Genomic DNA, 16,478 nt, shown 5'->3' with positions numbered 1-16,478 from the left:
TTTGATACACTGGTATTCCTGTACTCTCCTTTATGATAAATCCTAGTCGCCTTCAGTTCTTGCAGCTATGCCAGAGGTTTCCTAAGAGGCTAAATCAGATATATTTTACACTTACTGAATTTTCCTCATTCATAGCTTTGTTAAACCCATCTAAAAGAAAGCTTATTTGTCACGATTCATTCTTTGAAAGCTTCCAAAGCTGCTTGCTGTTCACGATTCTATCATTTCTTCTGAGTCTGTGGGTCACATTATCCCATCTGTTGCTTTCTTATTACACTAAGGAGAAACTGCAAAGATCACTCCTTTCCATTTTTGATAACTCTGCCATGTTTGCTTTTTCTAGTCCTCTGAAACACTCCCACCTCTTCTGGAGATTAAGCACCACTACAGATGTTTATGTCTAATGTCAATGATTCATGACTCTTCAGAAATAATTGTCAGTATTTTGTTCTTAGTTAAGTATACTTAACATTCTGGTTATGCTCTCTCATACAGATACATTTATGGAGACATTCCATTCTTCCAAGCACACTGTCTGCTCACACCAGCTCCTAACTGCTTTTACTGCGTTCTCCCTTACTCCTGAATAGACTATTTGTTTTTTCTTCATTTTTCTTCAATAGAGATTTGAAATTTATGGATATCATCTCATTTACTGTTGGGCCTGCTTGCCACCTACTGTTCTCCATCCCAAATGATTTCAGGAATCCTTATGTGCTTACTTCAACAGTAATTTCTTCCTCTTCTCCTCATTTGCTCCCAGATTTAACAGCACCTTCTCATTTGGTTTGCACCCTGCCCCCATCGCAAGTCATTGAGGAGGAGATGGGCCCAATATTAGAACCATTCCCAAAGGATTCAGTGAGTTATACCAAAGTTATGCTTTTGTCTATGAAACTTAAATGCCTTTAGATTGCATTAAATACCTTAGACTGCATTTAGCTCTTACCTGGCTGGATCCGGGTAGATCGGATGTTCCCGGGACCCTGCTCCATCATAGCGAGATAATGAAATGAGGGAAGACTCCAGTAACCTCCTAGAAAGGAAAAACAAATCATGAAGTCAAAGACCCTTCAGGAACATCACCCCTATTTATGCCCTACTTTCTGAAACCTCTTAAGACCATTTCTATCAGTGCAGAGAATTCTGCAACATACTGAAACACTCACTGATGGCATGTTTTCACCATATAGCTATTCAAAGTGTAATATTCTCACTGCACAGAAGAAAGAACACCTCCAGTAAGAAAGAAGAGTGGCCCCAACCCCGCTTCCAAGTTTCAAGACAAAGATACAGATGCTACTTCTCCTTTGGAGACAAGCCATCCCAATTCGTCAGGTCCGTAAACACTAACGCTGCATTGGCCATCTGTCAAATTCTTACCTACTCAAAGGTGGCTACACAGGGAACGGGCCAAGGAGCACGGGACAAAGAACACAGCTCAGCATGTGGACTCTAAGGGCACTGCTGGTGTTTATTCAGAGCAAGATATTCAGTCTCAAGGCTCAGAAAGAGAGGTTTTCAGCTACAAAATGTTCGTTTCCTCTGTATCTTAATCAGCCACAGAGAGAGATACCAAATATTCACTCAAGAAGTAAATGCATGCAAATGCAGCCAGACAGCTTGAATATGCGAGAAGCGAGTCTGAGTCATGAAGGCAGCAGAATCAGAAGTATATAGCAGGAACATGTCCTCCACCCTGGCTTCTACATGCACCTCTATCTAGTTTCTTGTCATAAAGCAGAGGATGGCATTGTTTCAAGACTGACTCATTCAAGCCTGTTGCAGCCATTAGATTAACAAGAGACATGATTTGGGGTGGGTGTGGAGAGTGGAAAAATCAACTGCCAAAGTTTATAAGGCTGCTGAGTTCCCTTTCAAGTCTTTTTACCTCGGAACTCCTGCTACTTTTGTTTTCCAGTATTTGTAACTTAAATGAAAACTGTTGTGGTTTGAAAGTCAAAGAGATCCAACACCGCATCTGTTCTATTCACCCACGCACATAATTGACGAGAGAGATTTGAAACTATCAGTCTTAGCCCCACACTCCTAATTCACAGTTAGCATTTACAATGCAGGACAGCAAGCGTCAACACAGGAAGAAGGACCAGATATAATCCACGCCCAACTTCCCATTTCTAGACAGATAAAGACAGTAGAAATGCAAATGAGACATGTTTTTTCCAGCAGCAGCCCCCCCCTCAGGATCTCACGACAACTTTTCACTGCCTTCCAGCAATTAAAAAAAAAATTACTTCAATCTTACATTATAAATCTAGAATAGAGAAAACAGCAAGAGATTGCTCCAGTTACTTGGAAAGGCATGTGTCAGCTTGAGAGACTCAGTACTTGCTGCAAAGCACTGGGACTCTACAGAAAGCAAGAAATCCTGTCCTCTCTGCCACGAAGTTGCTTGGCAACCATTTGTCTTATTCAAGAACAGTTATTAAATCTCTTAAACTTTGAGATTAATTAATTCCCCAGGTTATTGAGTCAAAAGCTCTAACCTTCAACTCTGCTAGATATTAGGAATCCCTTGGCTCCCCAGAAAGTTACCATACTTCATTCCTGCCTTACCAAACCCTCTCTCCTGCTCCAAATATGTAAGTCGATATATGCAGAAGCAGCTACTCCAGAACAAATGGTGCAACAGCTTTATGAGGTGTATCTATCACCTGCATCATATATAAACTGCTTTTATTTCTTCTGTGAGGAAAGGTAGACAGATTAAAATTAGCAGAAGGGCTATTCTACCTATTCAGTCATCTGTCCCCTTTCTAAACCACTGGCTCGGAGTTCAGAGACTGGGTTACTGCCACTGCAACGCCAACATGCTTTTTAGAAGTCTGCTCTTCAGAGCTGCTTCTGCAGAGCACTCCAAAACCAGCAGATTGCAAGCAGCCTGGATGTGCCGAAGCTGCCACCCTACTGGACCGTCCTGGACTTAACTGGGGAGAAAGAGATCCCACAGCACGCAGAGCCTGGCAGGGCCACAACCCTAGAAACGGCAGCTGTCTCCTTACAGGTGTGAGCAACCTACACACAAGGCAAGTGGACTGTTTGATGCCATTTCCCTGCAATGCCTACCATGTCCTGATAATGTGCACACACAAATAATCATCAAACTCGTCATCCCTGTCAAAAGCCTTGGCGCCTATACACTACACATGCCTCCCTCTTTCCCAGCCTTTCAGAGTCTATCCAGTAAATGACACAGCAAAATCAGAGCCACAAGGGAAGGTGACCAATACATGCTGCACGGCCCAGCAGGCTCTGTTAGAAAGGAGTCTCCAGGTATTCCCCAGCCATATTTCTCTTCTCACCTTTGGAAAGGCTGGCAATTGCCTGAGAAGAGCAATGGCTTAGAGGGATCACCTTCAGAAAGGAGTCAGCAGCTGCGCTGAAGGAAATTAAAATGCATACCAACCAGAGAGCACCAGAACAGTACGGAAGCAGGAGCAGGGCACACATTGCAGTAATTTGGTATAGGTCTGCCAGGAGTCCCTCTGCTTGGCTTGGGAACAGCACTTCGGGGAATCTACAGTTCTCACCTCTACACCCCATCTGATCTTTGAAATATATACCTCAAGAGCCTTGCTCTACCAGGTACCTGGCACCTCAGATGAGAGCCGGTATGTGTCACTTTAGCAAAACGCAAACCAGCAGTTGCCTGAGCCACAGGATGGCCAGGTATCTGGGTAAACAGACTTCCTACAGGCCTCACTGCCCTGTGATTTTACCTGAACAGCCTGCAGCTCCACACCATGATGCAACAGGAGCTGCTGCTGCTTGAGGAGCACCTCCTTCAGCAGAAGGGCTCCCTAGGAAGACCAGTGGTTATGGGGTTGTGGGGAGCGGGATGACAAGCGCACTCCATTAAACACACTCCCAGGACCCTCTCTGAGGCTGTACTGTCCGAGTTGAACAGTCTCGGCTAAGACGGCCTCTCCAGCAGAGCTTTCCAAGCCTGCCACGGCCAAACTCAGCTCCTGGGCTATCTCACACTGAGGCACACAAGCCACGTACTAGGGCCACATTCAGATCAGGAGCACAAAGATAATTCACTTAACAGCAAGTGCTAAAAGCTGTAGCTGATTTTAAGCGTGATTGGTAGTTCTTAATTTTCCTGCAACTGTGCCCTCTCAGATCACGGAGCAATGAACAGGTAGATATAAATACACATAGCAGGCAAAAAACCAAAACAAGGCAACATGCAATCGCATGAGATCCAGATGGACCATCTCTGTGCTTAAGGCTCCAGAGAATAACAATATCTGTATTGAAACCAGAGTACTAAACACAAATAAAATCTATTATTTAACTAACCCATTCTAGACTGAGCCCTTCACGCCCAAGTTACAGATCCAAGTGCATTTGGTACTGACAAATGGGTTCAATAATAGATACACTGCTATAATCATCAATAGAGCGTCCCATTTGGGACACTGGTAGTGTAACCTACTGCCCCGCAGGAAGGCGCAGATAAATGTTTTTAAAGTAAGTCATTCTGTGCTCTATCAAGTCTTAGGCGCCACATTCATAGCTTTTGCCACCCAAAGTCCCAAAAGAGACAGACTATTTGTTTTCAGTAAGCCCAAAGTGTAAGGTAGCCCAATATCCTACCACGGTAAATGCTGAGGTTGGGAGCAATTCTGTTAAGAAGGATAAACATAATCCATAGATGAATAGAAGCAGCTCTGTTACAGGGAACTGCTAGCTACTAAACATCTAAGTTTCCAACAGAGAAGCATGCAAAGAGAGAACAGAAATGCATATTGCTTGCATCTCCTTTTGAAACATTTCAGTAGATCATGCTTGACTCCTGAATCCTTTCTGGAGCTTACAGCACCCTCTTACTCTCCCACACCCCCCATTTTTGCTACCCAGATACATAACAGGCTAACACTAGGCTCTGTGGAAGCAATTGCTCCACTATCTCTGTCTAGACAATATGAAATTGTCACAAATGACATCTAAAGTACAATTAGCAGAGAAACTGCAATTTCCACTCTCCTCCCCCGCTCACCAGGAAAAAAAAAAAAAAAAAAAAAATCACACATTATCATCCTCCAGGTTGTCAGTCAATGCCACAATAATGAAGATTAACTCTCCTCACCCTGGGAGATGCTTCTGGCCCAGCTTGCTAAAATAGGAGGAGGGGGATTGTAGTTTTTTGTTGGTTTATTTTTTTTATTAAAACTACTACAAGATATAAATTGCCTCTGTTCAGCAGCACCGAGATCTCAGCAGACTCCTTTTCTGTCAGACATCAGTAGCTATGGAACCGCCACTCTACACTTGCTCTGTTACCTCAGGTCTGCAAACAGCAGCAACAGCTAGTGAGGGGGGAAAAAAGAAGCAAGGTCCAAGTTACAGGACACCTTTAGACAACGGAGAGAGAAAGAGAGTGCACGCACACATGATGCTACAAGCAGAAAATGGAAATTTCTCAGGAATGAAGCAGCTGAATGCCAGAAGCTGCAGCTTGAGGGGAAAAAAAGTCATGAAACAACCTCCTCACAGCACATCAGCCATTGGACTATACCCACACTCTCCCCACGGGGGCGAGGATCACCACCAAAAGCCTCTTGGGACAGAATGATTCATCTCAGCAGGCTTTGAGAAGATACTTAAATGCAGCAAATTTAACTTCTCAGTAACAGTTTCTAAGGATATGCAATTCCTACACCACATCTTAGATTTGCTGTCACAGCAGCACATTACTGGGTAGCGCTACTCCACACGACACCGAGGGAAGGGCTTTCCTCCCCATCCAAAAGGGAGGCGCTAACAAACAGCACTGAGGCTTAGTTTCCTTAAAATCAAAAGGGTGTTCAGTCAGCTGCCATCCTCCTAAGCTGCTGCTGCACATCGACAACCGGAGCAAACCAGTAAAATGAAACAAGCACTCCTGCCTCTCCCACAGTCCCAGCCTTCAGCTATGAAGAGGGCCTAAGACAGCAATTCATCGTTATCCTTTGAAGCAGAAGTATATTGACAACTCTGGCAGCTTTTGTGTTTCCTCCTCTGGTTTTATATCTTCCCTGGAAAGGCTTTTATATCCCCTACTGTCCATTTGGAGGTGAAATTACTGCACTACTTCATATTACATCCCTTTTTCAGCCCTCCGAATTACAGCCAGCAGTCAGTTCTCCTGAGCGCTCGTCCCTGTGGACGTGCTCCTGTGGTTCCTCAAAGGAATGTAAAGAATAGCAACAGTTTAAAACTAGATTCCCTTCAGCCATCTTCCTCTTATGGCCAGGCAATGTTTAACCTAAAGATAACAAGAAAGCTGAAGCATGAAGATAGTTGAATGTTCTCCAGCTGCCCAATAGCACTGCTACCCTCCCTCAAATCCTAAGCCCAATTATTAACTGTTAACAAGTACAATTAATTCTTGGAGATCAATTACAGCCTCAACAGAACACTAGAAAACTATTCTAAACAAAAATCTCAGCCAACCCAATCCACTGGCTTTGTTTTTTTTTTTTTTGCTTCCCTTTTCTCAGAAAAATAGGGAAAAATTATTTCAGACATCTCTGTATTGTATTGCCTACTTTCAAAGAGCAAATTGAAATCACATAAGGAGAAACCATCAAGTGTTTTGTTCCATAGCTTCATTTTCCATAAAAGTTTTGTAGTTCTTGTCAAACAAAAAACCACTATTGCTATCACCAGTTTCATATTCAAGCTTAAAATAAAAAAGCAATCAGAATGCAGTTCTAAAGATTGCCTGAAAAGATGATTTCTAAAATTAAGTCCTTAACATAATCTACTCCGATACCTCTAAGCTAACATTTCTAGACTGTTTCAGCTTTCACATAATTATGGCTAGAGATATTTAGCCTGGCATCAAGATTTGAATTAAGACAGGTCAGAAGCAGATGACTAGAAGAGAAGAAACCATCAAACAGAACAGTCAAACTTTTCTTAAGACAGTTGTAAGCATCCTCAAGAGATAAATACCCTGAGAATTTCACTACTTACAAAAACCTCAACACTCACTTTCGCAGTTCTCTGTTAGCTCCTCCATCCCCTTGTTCACATCTTTGCCATACAACTCATCCTCAGTGAGGAACGAGAATTGGTGGCTGCCTTTCTTATGAGAATCCAAGCCCTGATAGGCATTCTTTTAATCATTTTTTTTAAAAGTTATTCCACATAATGAACGCCCTTTGCAAGAAAATTTCCTTTCTTCAGGGAAAGCAGTGACAGCAAAGATGCAATACGTGATCACAGATATGTTCCAAACATGGCCTTTGCAAAACACTTCGGCCTGTTTGTGAGAAAGAACTTGTGCTAACTCTGAAGGGCAACCAGGGACAGAGAAGACATCCTTCCCAGCTGGAGGTGTGGAGCTGTCAGAGAAGCAGGTGTGATACAGGACAGAAGTTATCACAAAAAACATTTTGCCCCCTTCACTGATTCTGGGCAAGAATCCTGTAGAAAACAAGCTGTAAGGATTTCTCAGTCAGAAAACAGACATCGCGTCAGGTCTTCAGCCAGGATGGGAAGGAGTACGAGAAAAGGGGGCACAATTACACAAAACGAAGAACTGTAGGTAAAGAATTTGAACAGCAGAAACAAGCACTGGGATTTCAGTTCTCCTAATCACAAGGCAGGGAGCAGAGTTTCAAGAAGAACATGGCTAACCCTTCAAAGTTTCCCTGCTTCAGTTTAACTAGAAAGTAATACCACATGATGAATTGCGCTATTACTACACCTCTGCTCTTGGACTGGGAACTTCAGCTTCCATTTACCACCTGATGCTGCAGGAGCTACACAGCACCTTCGGACCTCATCATAGGGAAAGTCAGTGGCTCTGAGGAAGATGACAGATTTTTTTTTTTAAGTGGACCCAAGGTTGCACTGTTAATCTATTACTTCACCTGCTGTCAAAGGCCATACATCAGAACAAAAGATGAGCGAGCATTATGCAGAGGTCCTCATCACACAGCACCCGGGGAATGATTAATGCGTTATTTCAATAGGCAAGAGGAAGCACACATCCATGATAGACATTAAAAGGGTCAAGAACAGCTATGGCAGCATTGATTAGTTTGGCAGTAACTCCAACATGAAAAGAACGATGAAAGACCTCGCACTTTCATTTTGCAGGGGCAAAACTTGAGGGACAGGGAGGGGAGAAGAAATTTAAATCAGTGTTGCTGTGTTATTTTGCTCTACAGTGGCAGTTTTATACCACTGCTCAGAATGGGGCAGGCAGCTCAGCCAAGCTGAAGACAGACATTGCATTCCTCCACCTAGACCCTTAACAACGTGTGATTATATCAGAAATTCAGCTAGAGGGAATCGGTTCCTAGTCATCATGGTTATAACAACAGGCTTGAAAGCACGGCCAGAACATAGCCAACACAGCGAACTCCCTCAGCCTGCAGACAGCTTCACTCTTCTGAGGGCTCTTCTACCTACCTTCGTATGTACAATGTCTGCTTCAAATTCTCCTTATTCTGGGAGTTCCCGACACCACAGATTGTGTGGACAGCAGAAATCTCTGCTTACCCACGCACACAGATCTGCGTCAGCTTCTGCGATAATTACATAGGGCTCCTGCTTCTCCATAGGGAACTGAAGAGGAGGTGTCTTTCCTGAGGGGGCAGAAGCCGTACCGTTATCTCCATAGGCTTCTAAGTCTATGAAAACAGAGGTCCTATCACACATCAATCATTTCCTTTAAAATGCTCTTGTTCAGGCTGGAGTAATGAAGAGAGTCAGGTCAACAGATGACTGGCAGGGCAGTTCAGCCACTTTCCCCAGCCCTTCCACTTTGTGAAGACAGGGGAAGGATTTGATATGAATGCATTTCAAGCAGAAAAATGAGTCAGTTTCCTGGCAGATAATGAACCCTGTTTATTCACAGCCTTCAGTTCCAGCAGGTGCTTTCTCAAGAAGAGCAAGGGAGGGGGTCAGTTACATCATCACATGAACAGCCATTTGGCACAATCAGTTAAATATGTACGTGGAAAATGTTTAAAATGCATGTTAGCTATTCAACAGACCAGAACGGCTCAACTGGAGAAATCTAGAGTCATCACTATTTTGGTTACAGTTGTATTACTGAGTCAGATCACAGGTCCCTTTCTCTCCTCTTGCTCCAGGCCCAGAGAGTAGATGCGTGCTGCTCTACTGCAAATTCTCTAGCCCAGATTCTGTAATAAGAAGCAAATAATTGGATGAGGGTACTTTGTCCCCAGGCACACTGTGCTGTGTGCATTTATGAAGAGCGTGAAGAATGAGTGCACGCACGCAATATATGCAACTGCACATCTAATGATTAAGGGCTTGTATTAGCATAAAAGAGAGGCACGCTGTACTGCCAACATCTCCAGCTCCTCCCCACGCTCAAGAAAGCTACGCAGAGGTTAGTTGAGCAAGCAGGCCTGAAATAGAAGGTCTGAGGGCCTACCCACAACTTGTTTCTTGACAAAAGGAAAACAAAACCAAAACAAAACTTAGAGGTTGTTTAAACATTACTTATCTGAAGCCAGACAACAAACTCTAGGAATCACAGCTAGATGGTTTAAACATGTCAAAGATGACCATTAATCATAAGTTGAGCATCATCCCCTAGACAGAATACTACAAGTATATGATCTGAATGCACATAAGTAAAAAACAGGAACAGAAGCAACTATTCCAGGTCAAGTCAGCTTGTCCAGACATGCTGTCCACCCTGCAGGAGGCCACAGGGAAGCCCTGTGCAGACAGCACAGGAGACAGACAACCTAACAAAGGACAGCTTTCAAGAGAGGAAAGCTATTCGCACTTCTTCCCTGTCTGTAGGAAAGCTGAGAACTGATATGTTTTATGGTATCCTCAAATAGCTATCTGTTTGAAGTCAGTTGTCTTTCAACTTCCAAGCAATCTGTCTGTATCTAATATCTTTGTTGTATGGCCATCTCATACAGGCCTTCCTCAAAAGGAAAAAAAAAAAAAAAAAAAAACAAAACCAAAAAAACCCACCCCAAAACAACACACCCAATTCTAGATCTCATTACTCCTCAGTAAAAGCAAAAAAGTAAGCCCATTTAGAAGCACGTACCTCTTCCATCCTCATTAAGAAACACCACTGGAATGCAATTTCAACAGGTTCCCTTGCTGCCATGCTGGAGCAGGCAAACACAAAGCAAAGTCCCAGAATGACCCCACAGACAGACACCTGTAGGGAAACAGGTCTCCATGTCCTGGAGACTGCAGAGAAACAAAGTTCACCTATTTCTTTTATAGGTCAACTCCTCATTGCTAGGCCTGGACTACCAAAAAGAGAGGTGGGAGAAGGGGAGTGGTTTGACTGGGGAAACACCATGAAGGTATTTGAGAAAGCAGAGTTATTTCTATACCTGCTTAATTTGCAAGCCAAGCCGCTGCAAGAATAATACGGGGAAAAGAATCTCTTTGTGTGCTACAGTCACTGCTGTATATTTAAATTCAGGCCAAGAAAAAGAACAGAAGGCTTAAGCCTTTCTGCAAGTTTGGTGAAGACTGCACATGCTCAGCTTTCCAAAGTACTCATGGAAGCTCGGCAGAAGGGAGTGACCTCTATTAGTCACTACAAGAGGGAAAGCACAAGGCATCATTTTTTCCCCATCAACTCTCAGTAATGAAGTAAAAAGGGCTCTAGCAACCTTACACTCTTCTTAAATCAGGAAACCAGCAAAGGCAGGGGGAGGAACCTTTGTGCAAGAAAAAAGGCACCTCTTTCACTTGCTCTTCTACATAACACCTACCAGCGCATTCAAGAGCTCAAACTTCTACCACATCAGTAAAATGAAGTCTTTCCTGCCCACATGGAGACAGCAGGCTCCGGAAAAAAACACAAAGCTGGAAGGGTGGCAGCAATAACCTCAGAGCTCACACAGACATCAACTGGCCATTTAGATAACATGGCAGCCTCTCCTACAGTTCAAGCTGTGGTTACATTCTCATGATAAAACTAATTAGTATTTTACATTTTTAGAAAAGGCCAAACAATACTTGCCAAGCTTGTCCACTACCTGCACATCTCACCCATCACCACAGCTAATTATCATGTCTAAATGTTCACATCACCTTCAGATTATCACTTCCCCTTATGTTTGGCACTGACAAATTAGGTCTTCATTCATTGCTGTGTGTCCAGGCTAGCATTTCTAGAAATCATTCCCCCATGCCACAGTTTTGGCCTTCTCCCCTCAAGCCCCTCTTCCCAACCACAAGCCTCTTGTCTCTGCTTGCAAGCCCCTTCACAACTTCTATTTACCCCACTGTTCCTCACGAACTACTGAGATATTACTTATCTCTATTACCATATTTTTCAAGAATTGTAACAAGCATCTTTGGAATTACTTCTTACCAAGCCTGAAAACAGCACAGCATAAACTCTTCCAAAACTATCACATTACAAATGGAGGCTACAAGGTGGCCAGAAAATCCTTCTTTCCACAGCACAGGTAAGCTCTATAACACCATAAGTTTAAACAAAATGCTGAGCCCAAGCTACAAATGCCAAGACACCAGGCTAGCAAGGTTTCCACAAGTAACGGGCCTGAACGTAAGGGGTTGGGAGAAATTACATTGGGTAGGTCCATTTAGATTTGGCACAGGCCACATTCACACTGATGTGCAGTCTGAGCAGCCAGCATCGTACTGCTGCCTCTCCTCTCCACAGCTCAGAGGTGTGACCCTCCTCCTGCTCAAGTCCCCCTTTTTCAGTGAATGAAACACATCGCTGCCACGATAGATATTAAATACTTGAATAAGCAAGCCACAACTGCTGTAAAGCAATCAGGAAAAAAATAGTAACAATGAGGGTTTTGTGAAATAAGGAACAAAACAAGACAAAACACACCAGGTATGTGTTCTCTTTGCACCACAAGACGCGTTTTGTAGCTTTAGGTAATGCAATTCCCTCGTGCTTTAGTTCCCTCCCCCCAAAAATGTACAGGGAGTAGCAATACCCTCTTGTCTTCTTTTGATGGTTAATTTCAGTCACAGAAGTGTCTCCTTGTAGACAACTCTGGTACCCACAGCAGGAGGCAAGGAAATGTTCTGGTTGTTTTGTTTTTAAGGCTAGGATATGAGTGACATGCACCTTTTCATTCAGTGCTTTACACAGTGAGAAAGCTACCACGAGCCAATAGATGCAGAGATCTGAACAGCCTGGTCATTTAGATCAAAAACCAGAGCAGCACATCAGAAGCTCAGGCTCCAGCAGGAGCTCAAGAATAAACTGTAAAAGTGACTATACTCTTTTCTATTTTACATACAGCACTCACCATCGCGGGGCAGGAATGGGAGTGTTCCAATCCTGTCAATCTACTTTAACCACAGACTGGTCCCAGCTTGACTGCAAGTCAACACCATACCTACAATTTAGAACCAGAAGGGGCATCCCCTCAAATCCACGAGTAAGCCAAGCCTATTTGCATCAGAAAAAAAGCCCCAAACGTATTCATGGCCTTCTTATGGAAAAGCCCAAAAATTTAGGTAACAGCTCCAGCATACTTGAACAAGAAAATAAACACAGCCCAGACTCCAGTCAACATCTGCCAAGTGTTCCTCCAGAAAATAAACCCCGTATTACGGAAGTCTTCTGAGGATGGATGAGCAACCATTTAAATGCAAACAAAACCTTTGACAAGGCAGACTGCAAAGAAAGGTCTGCTCCAGGCTTGGTAGGCAGTGAGCAAGAAGTCGAGAGGAATTCTGCAAAGTTGGTCTTTTACAGCTCTAACTCGTGGGCATTTGCATGTCAGAAAGACAAAATACCTGCTTCATCCCGAGATCCACATCTGTCCCTTTCAAACCCTTACAAAAGACAAGAGGATAAGTTTCTCCCTTGCCTGCATTCTGTATCAGAGCCATTTCCTCTCAGGATCCCCATTCATGCCTTTCCCCAAACATTAAAGAATTGCAAATGTATGGTAACTAAGGAGATAAGCTGCGATTTAGGACTGGGGGGGTCCTCAAGCTACCTAGTTTTCTTTATACAAGAACTCAGAAACTTTCTCTTTCCGCAAGGAGACGGGAAAGCAAGGAGCAGAAGCAACATTACCCCCTTGTGGCAGCAAAGCAATATGGAAATGAAATAAATTCTGAGAAATTCAAAAGGGAACAGACTAGGCATTTCGTTTCATACCCGTTGTATGTATAGAGAACTACGTGCTGCCAGAAAGGCCATCAAGACTGAATAAAGACATGATATGTGCTGGAGTCCCTGTACTGCCCAGGGAGGCGAGAACGGTATCACCGCTCCCACCCTGCTGCACCTGGTGTTATTTCAGGCCTTTACATACCTGGCAAGAGCAGGGCACAGAGGTCTGCATTTGGCTAACACGTGAAACCACAGGTAGAGCATTTATGCCTTTCTAAGGGAAATGGAACACAGCCAAACTCATTCGCAATGTATAGCACTGATGACTGGATCACATTCATAATCCTATAGCTTTCTCATCTCACCTAGATAGAAATGCTAGATTTCTGAGCTAAGATTGCATGGTACTTAGCAAAGGAGACTGGGTTCACACCGTGTAGCAAGAATGCAGGTAGGAGGGACCTCAATCCTCAGACAAGAGCTGGCAAAATAAAAGAGAGGAATTTCACCCTGGACTCTGTTACATAGTTCCAGGGAAGACGGTCTGCACGTGTCACTTGGGCACACTGCATCCAACAGACCAAAACACATCAAAAAGCAATGCCTTTGGTCAGCTGTACGACTTCAGCAGGTCAATTATTTGCACAGCACTGTGGAGTCTGCACTTTTATACACTCACAAACAAAATAAAGGAGTTTATACAACTGTTCCCAGACAATACAAACTCTCTCACCTCACCTGCACTCCTTCCTACCTGTGTGCATGGCAAAACCATCACCCAGGACAGTTCAAAAGACTTCTCAGATTTTCAGATAACTTCAATAGTCTATCTTGTCTGCCAAACTAAATATGTGAGGCAAGGCAAAAACATTATGCATTCATAAGACACAGGCCCAGAGTTACTCGTACCACAGCCTAGAGAATTTGACCTCTGGAATGAGTGCAATGGAGTGGTTAGAGAAATTCAACATAATTGCCAGACAAAGCTTCTTAATGGAAGAGTAAGGATAATAAGCGCTTCCTCATGGACAACAGGTTTCATGCAAGCCTGCCTGGCAATAGGACAGGCCTCATCTTTCATTTCCAGTAATTCATTCAAATCTCTAGTCAAAATAGACAGGTAAACAACATTAGAATTACCCCCTCAGCATATTACAAGCAGCTAAATCTTGAATGCCTAGAGGACAAGTTTCCCTTTGTGTATTTCGTTTCCCCCTTTCTAGGGATTGTTTCACAGAATAAGGTTTGAAATATGTCAACAGGGACACACATAGCACTACTTGCTCCTTGCATCCATTCAGACTGCGGCCTTGGGTGTCAGGCCAGAACCAGGAAACACCACTAGATTTATATCCAGAGGATTTTCTTTTTTGTGAAATAATACACTAGTTCTATAGATATCAACGTGTCATATTAAAATAGCCAAAGAGGTGGCATTTGAAGATCTGGATCAGTACCTGTCATTAATTGATGAGCTGAAATATATTTCAGTGGAGACCACTGCTAGGATTTTATACATCATTTTCTTAAGAAGTCAGCACTAGCTCCTCTCAAACAAGCAGCTGACTAGAAGAATCCTCTTTCATTCTCTGTTCAGCTTTTCATTACCAACCTGAATTGGCCCACACAGCTACAATGGCTTACTTACAAGATCTTTTCCCTCACTAAGATTACAGTATTAACACAATGCTTCCTCAACCCATTTTTTTAATTAACAGGAAGTTATAGAAAAATTAAACTAGCTATCATCTGTTGCTCAATTATCTTTCCTTCATTTACATCTCGCCAAAAGTTTCTATCACCAATTTTATGCAGCACATTTCACATTACAACTTCGGGGATTTCTGAGGCTCTTCTCACTTTGATGTTAGAAGTGAGGCAAAGACAGATCCACAGGGGAAAAAACCCTCCATTTGAATTAATGTGATCAGCCTGGAGAACCTCAGAAAAGCTGAAGCTCAGTTTCACCATCTTCTGCTTAAGGTTCAGCATAAACCTTCCCCAATTTCATACCTCACTGACACAGCTTCAAGAAGCACACAGCTCAACGCCCGTGATGCTTTCAGGCCAAGCTGAATGGCTGCTGTATTGCCGAGGCTCTCAGTGACATGTTCCTTCTAATAGAGGTGCCAGAGCTGTTAGACAGGAATAGCTTCATTACATGCTTATTAATCCCTTCATGATTAGCCCAAGATAATTAGTCCAGCACCATCAGAAAGAGCAGAATTCTCTCCCTACCCAGCTGGCATAGCTACATTAACAGAATTCAAAGAGGAACAGCCTTCATTAAACTACCTATTAACTTAATTGACCCTCTATGGCAATATCTTCCCAGCAAGCTACTTCTCAGCCAGGCAAGCCAGGTCAAGGAATGGATCCTGCCCACGGAGAGGGAATGAGAACATACACACACAGTTTCCAGACGCAATTTTTATCTTAAGTTTTTCAGCCGGCCTCTGAATACAGTGCTCAATTGCCCAATGAGGACATCTAATGGAGAAACAAAGTAAAACAATATAAAACAGGTTACAAGCAAATACATGCATGTCCCCCAATGCTAACAACTAACCTGAGGTCCATAGGCACAAACTTACATCGATTTAAAGTGTGTATGCAGTTATCACTCGCACCCTCAGGCTTGAAGGCTTACCTTCCCTCCTCTATTTCCCCAGCACTTTCAGCATTACACAGCTTACATCTCGTGAACCTTAGTCACCATCTTTGCACACTTCTGCAGCTGCAAAGGTTAATAGATGCTTTGGACCCTGCTGTGCAGGAGTGGTTCCAGCACTTCCAATTGTGGGAGCACACCCTAGGTCTGGGAGACAAGAACGCTGGACCTGAGGGTGTTCATTCTACACAAAAATCATGTAAGTGGGTGCTTGCTGATTTGTTATTGCTCTATAAGGAAAAAAAAATAACAGCTAGTTTGAGAAGGGAAAAAAATGACACCTGTAGGATATAGCTATCCCACATGCAGGGTTCCTTTAAAGGCGAAAGATTTCATAAAGCTCCCCACAAGTCCACCCAATGGAGTGGAACAGGAAAGGAAATGAAGTTTTACTTCAAGGAAATTGCCATGAGCATTTAATACCAGACTGCTCACTGCTCTCAGCTCCCTTACCTCACTACTCTACAGTTACCTTACCTTCAGTTAGAAGGGAAGCAGAAGCCCCTGCCATGCCTGTTCTTGAGAAAAGCCTGACAACAGAAGCAGGAGACTGGGAAAACAAGAGTCCCTATGAGCTTCTCAGCAACCTCTGCCAAAAGAGTTTCACTAAAGGTTTCATCTTACAGAAATTCCTCTGGAATGAAGATCACACATTGAACTACACACTTCAAATTAATGTCTCAGCAAAAAGCACCTGTTTGCACAGGCAACCAG

The 16,478-nt window shown here is 43.3% G+C and overlaps 1 protein-coding gene across 15 annotated transcripts in view; it reads right to left on the bottom strand.

The window, feature by feature from the left end:
* AMBRA1 (autophagy and beclin 1 regulator 1) overlaps window positions 1-16,478 on the bottom strand; it is a 141,499-nt gene that overhangs the window by 107,145 nt on the left and 17,876 nt on the right. For all 15 annotated transcript variants that reach the window (XR_015701910.1, XM_087746171.1, XM_087746170.1 and 12 more), the window contains one exon: window positions 950-1,036. Coding sequence is in view for 14 of the 15 variants with exons in the window: in XM_087746171.1 (XP_087602297.1) it covers window positions 950-1,036 (87 nt within the window). In the remaining variant the exon portion in view is untranslated. The remainder of the gene's footprint in view (window positions 1-949; window positions 1,037-16,478) is intronic.

Source organism: Nipponia nippon, unplaced genomic scaffold (assembly GCF_047370975.1).
Source record: "Nipponia nippon isolate SJK-2023a ecotype South Korea unplaced genomic scaffold, ASM4737097v1 scaffold_10, whole genome shotgun sequence".
Classification (NCBI taxonomy): domain Eukaryota; kingdom Metazoa; phylum Chordata; class Aves; order Pelecaniformes; family Threskiornithidae; genus Nipponia; species Nipponia nippon.
Note: the sequence above shows the minus strand (reverse complement) of the source record. Positions and strands in the feature narration are given on the sequence as shown.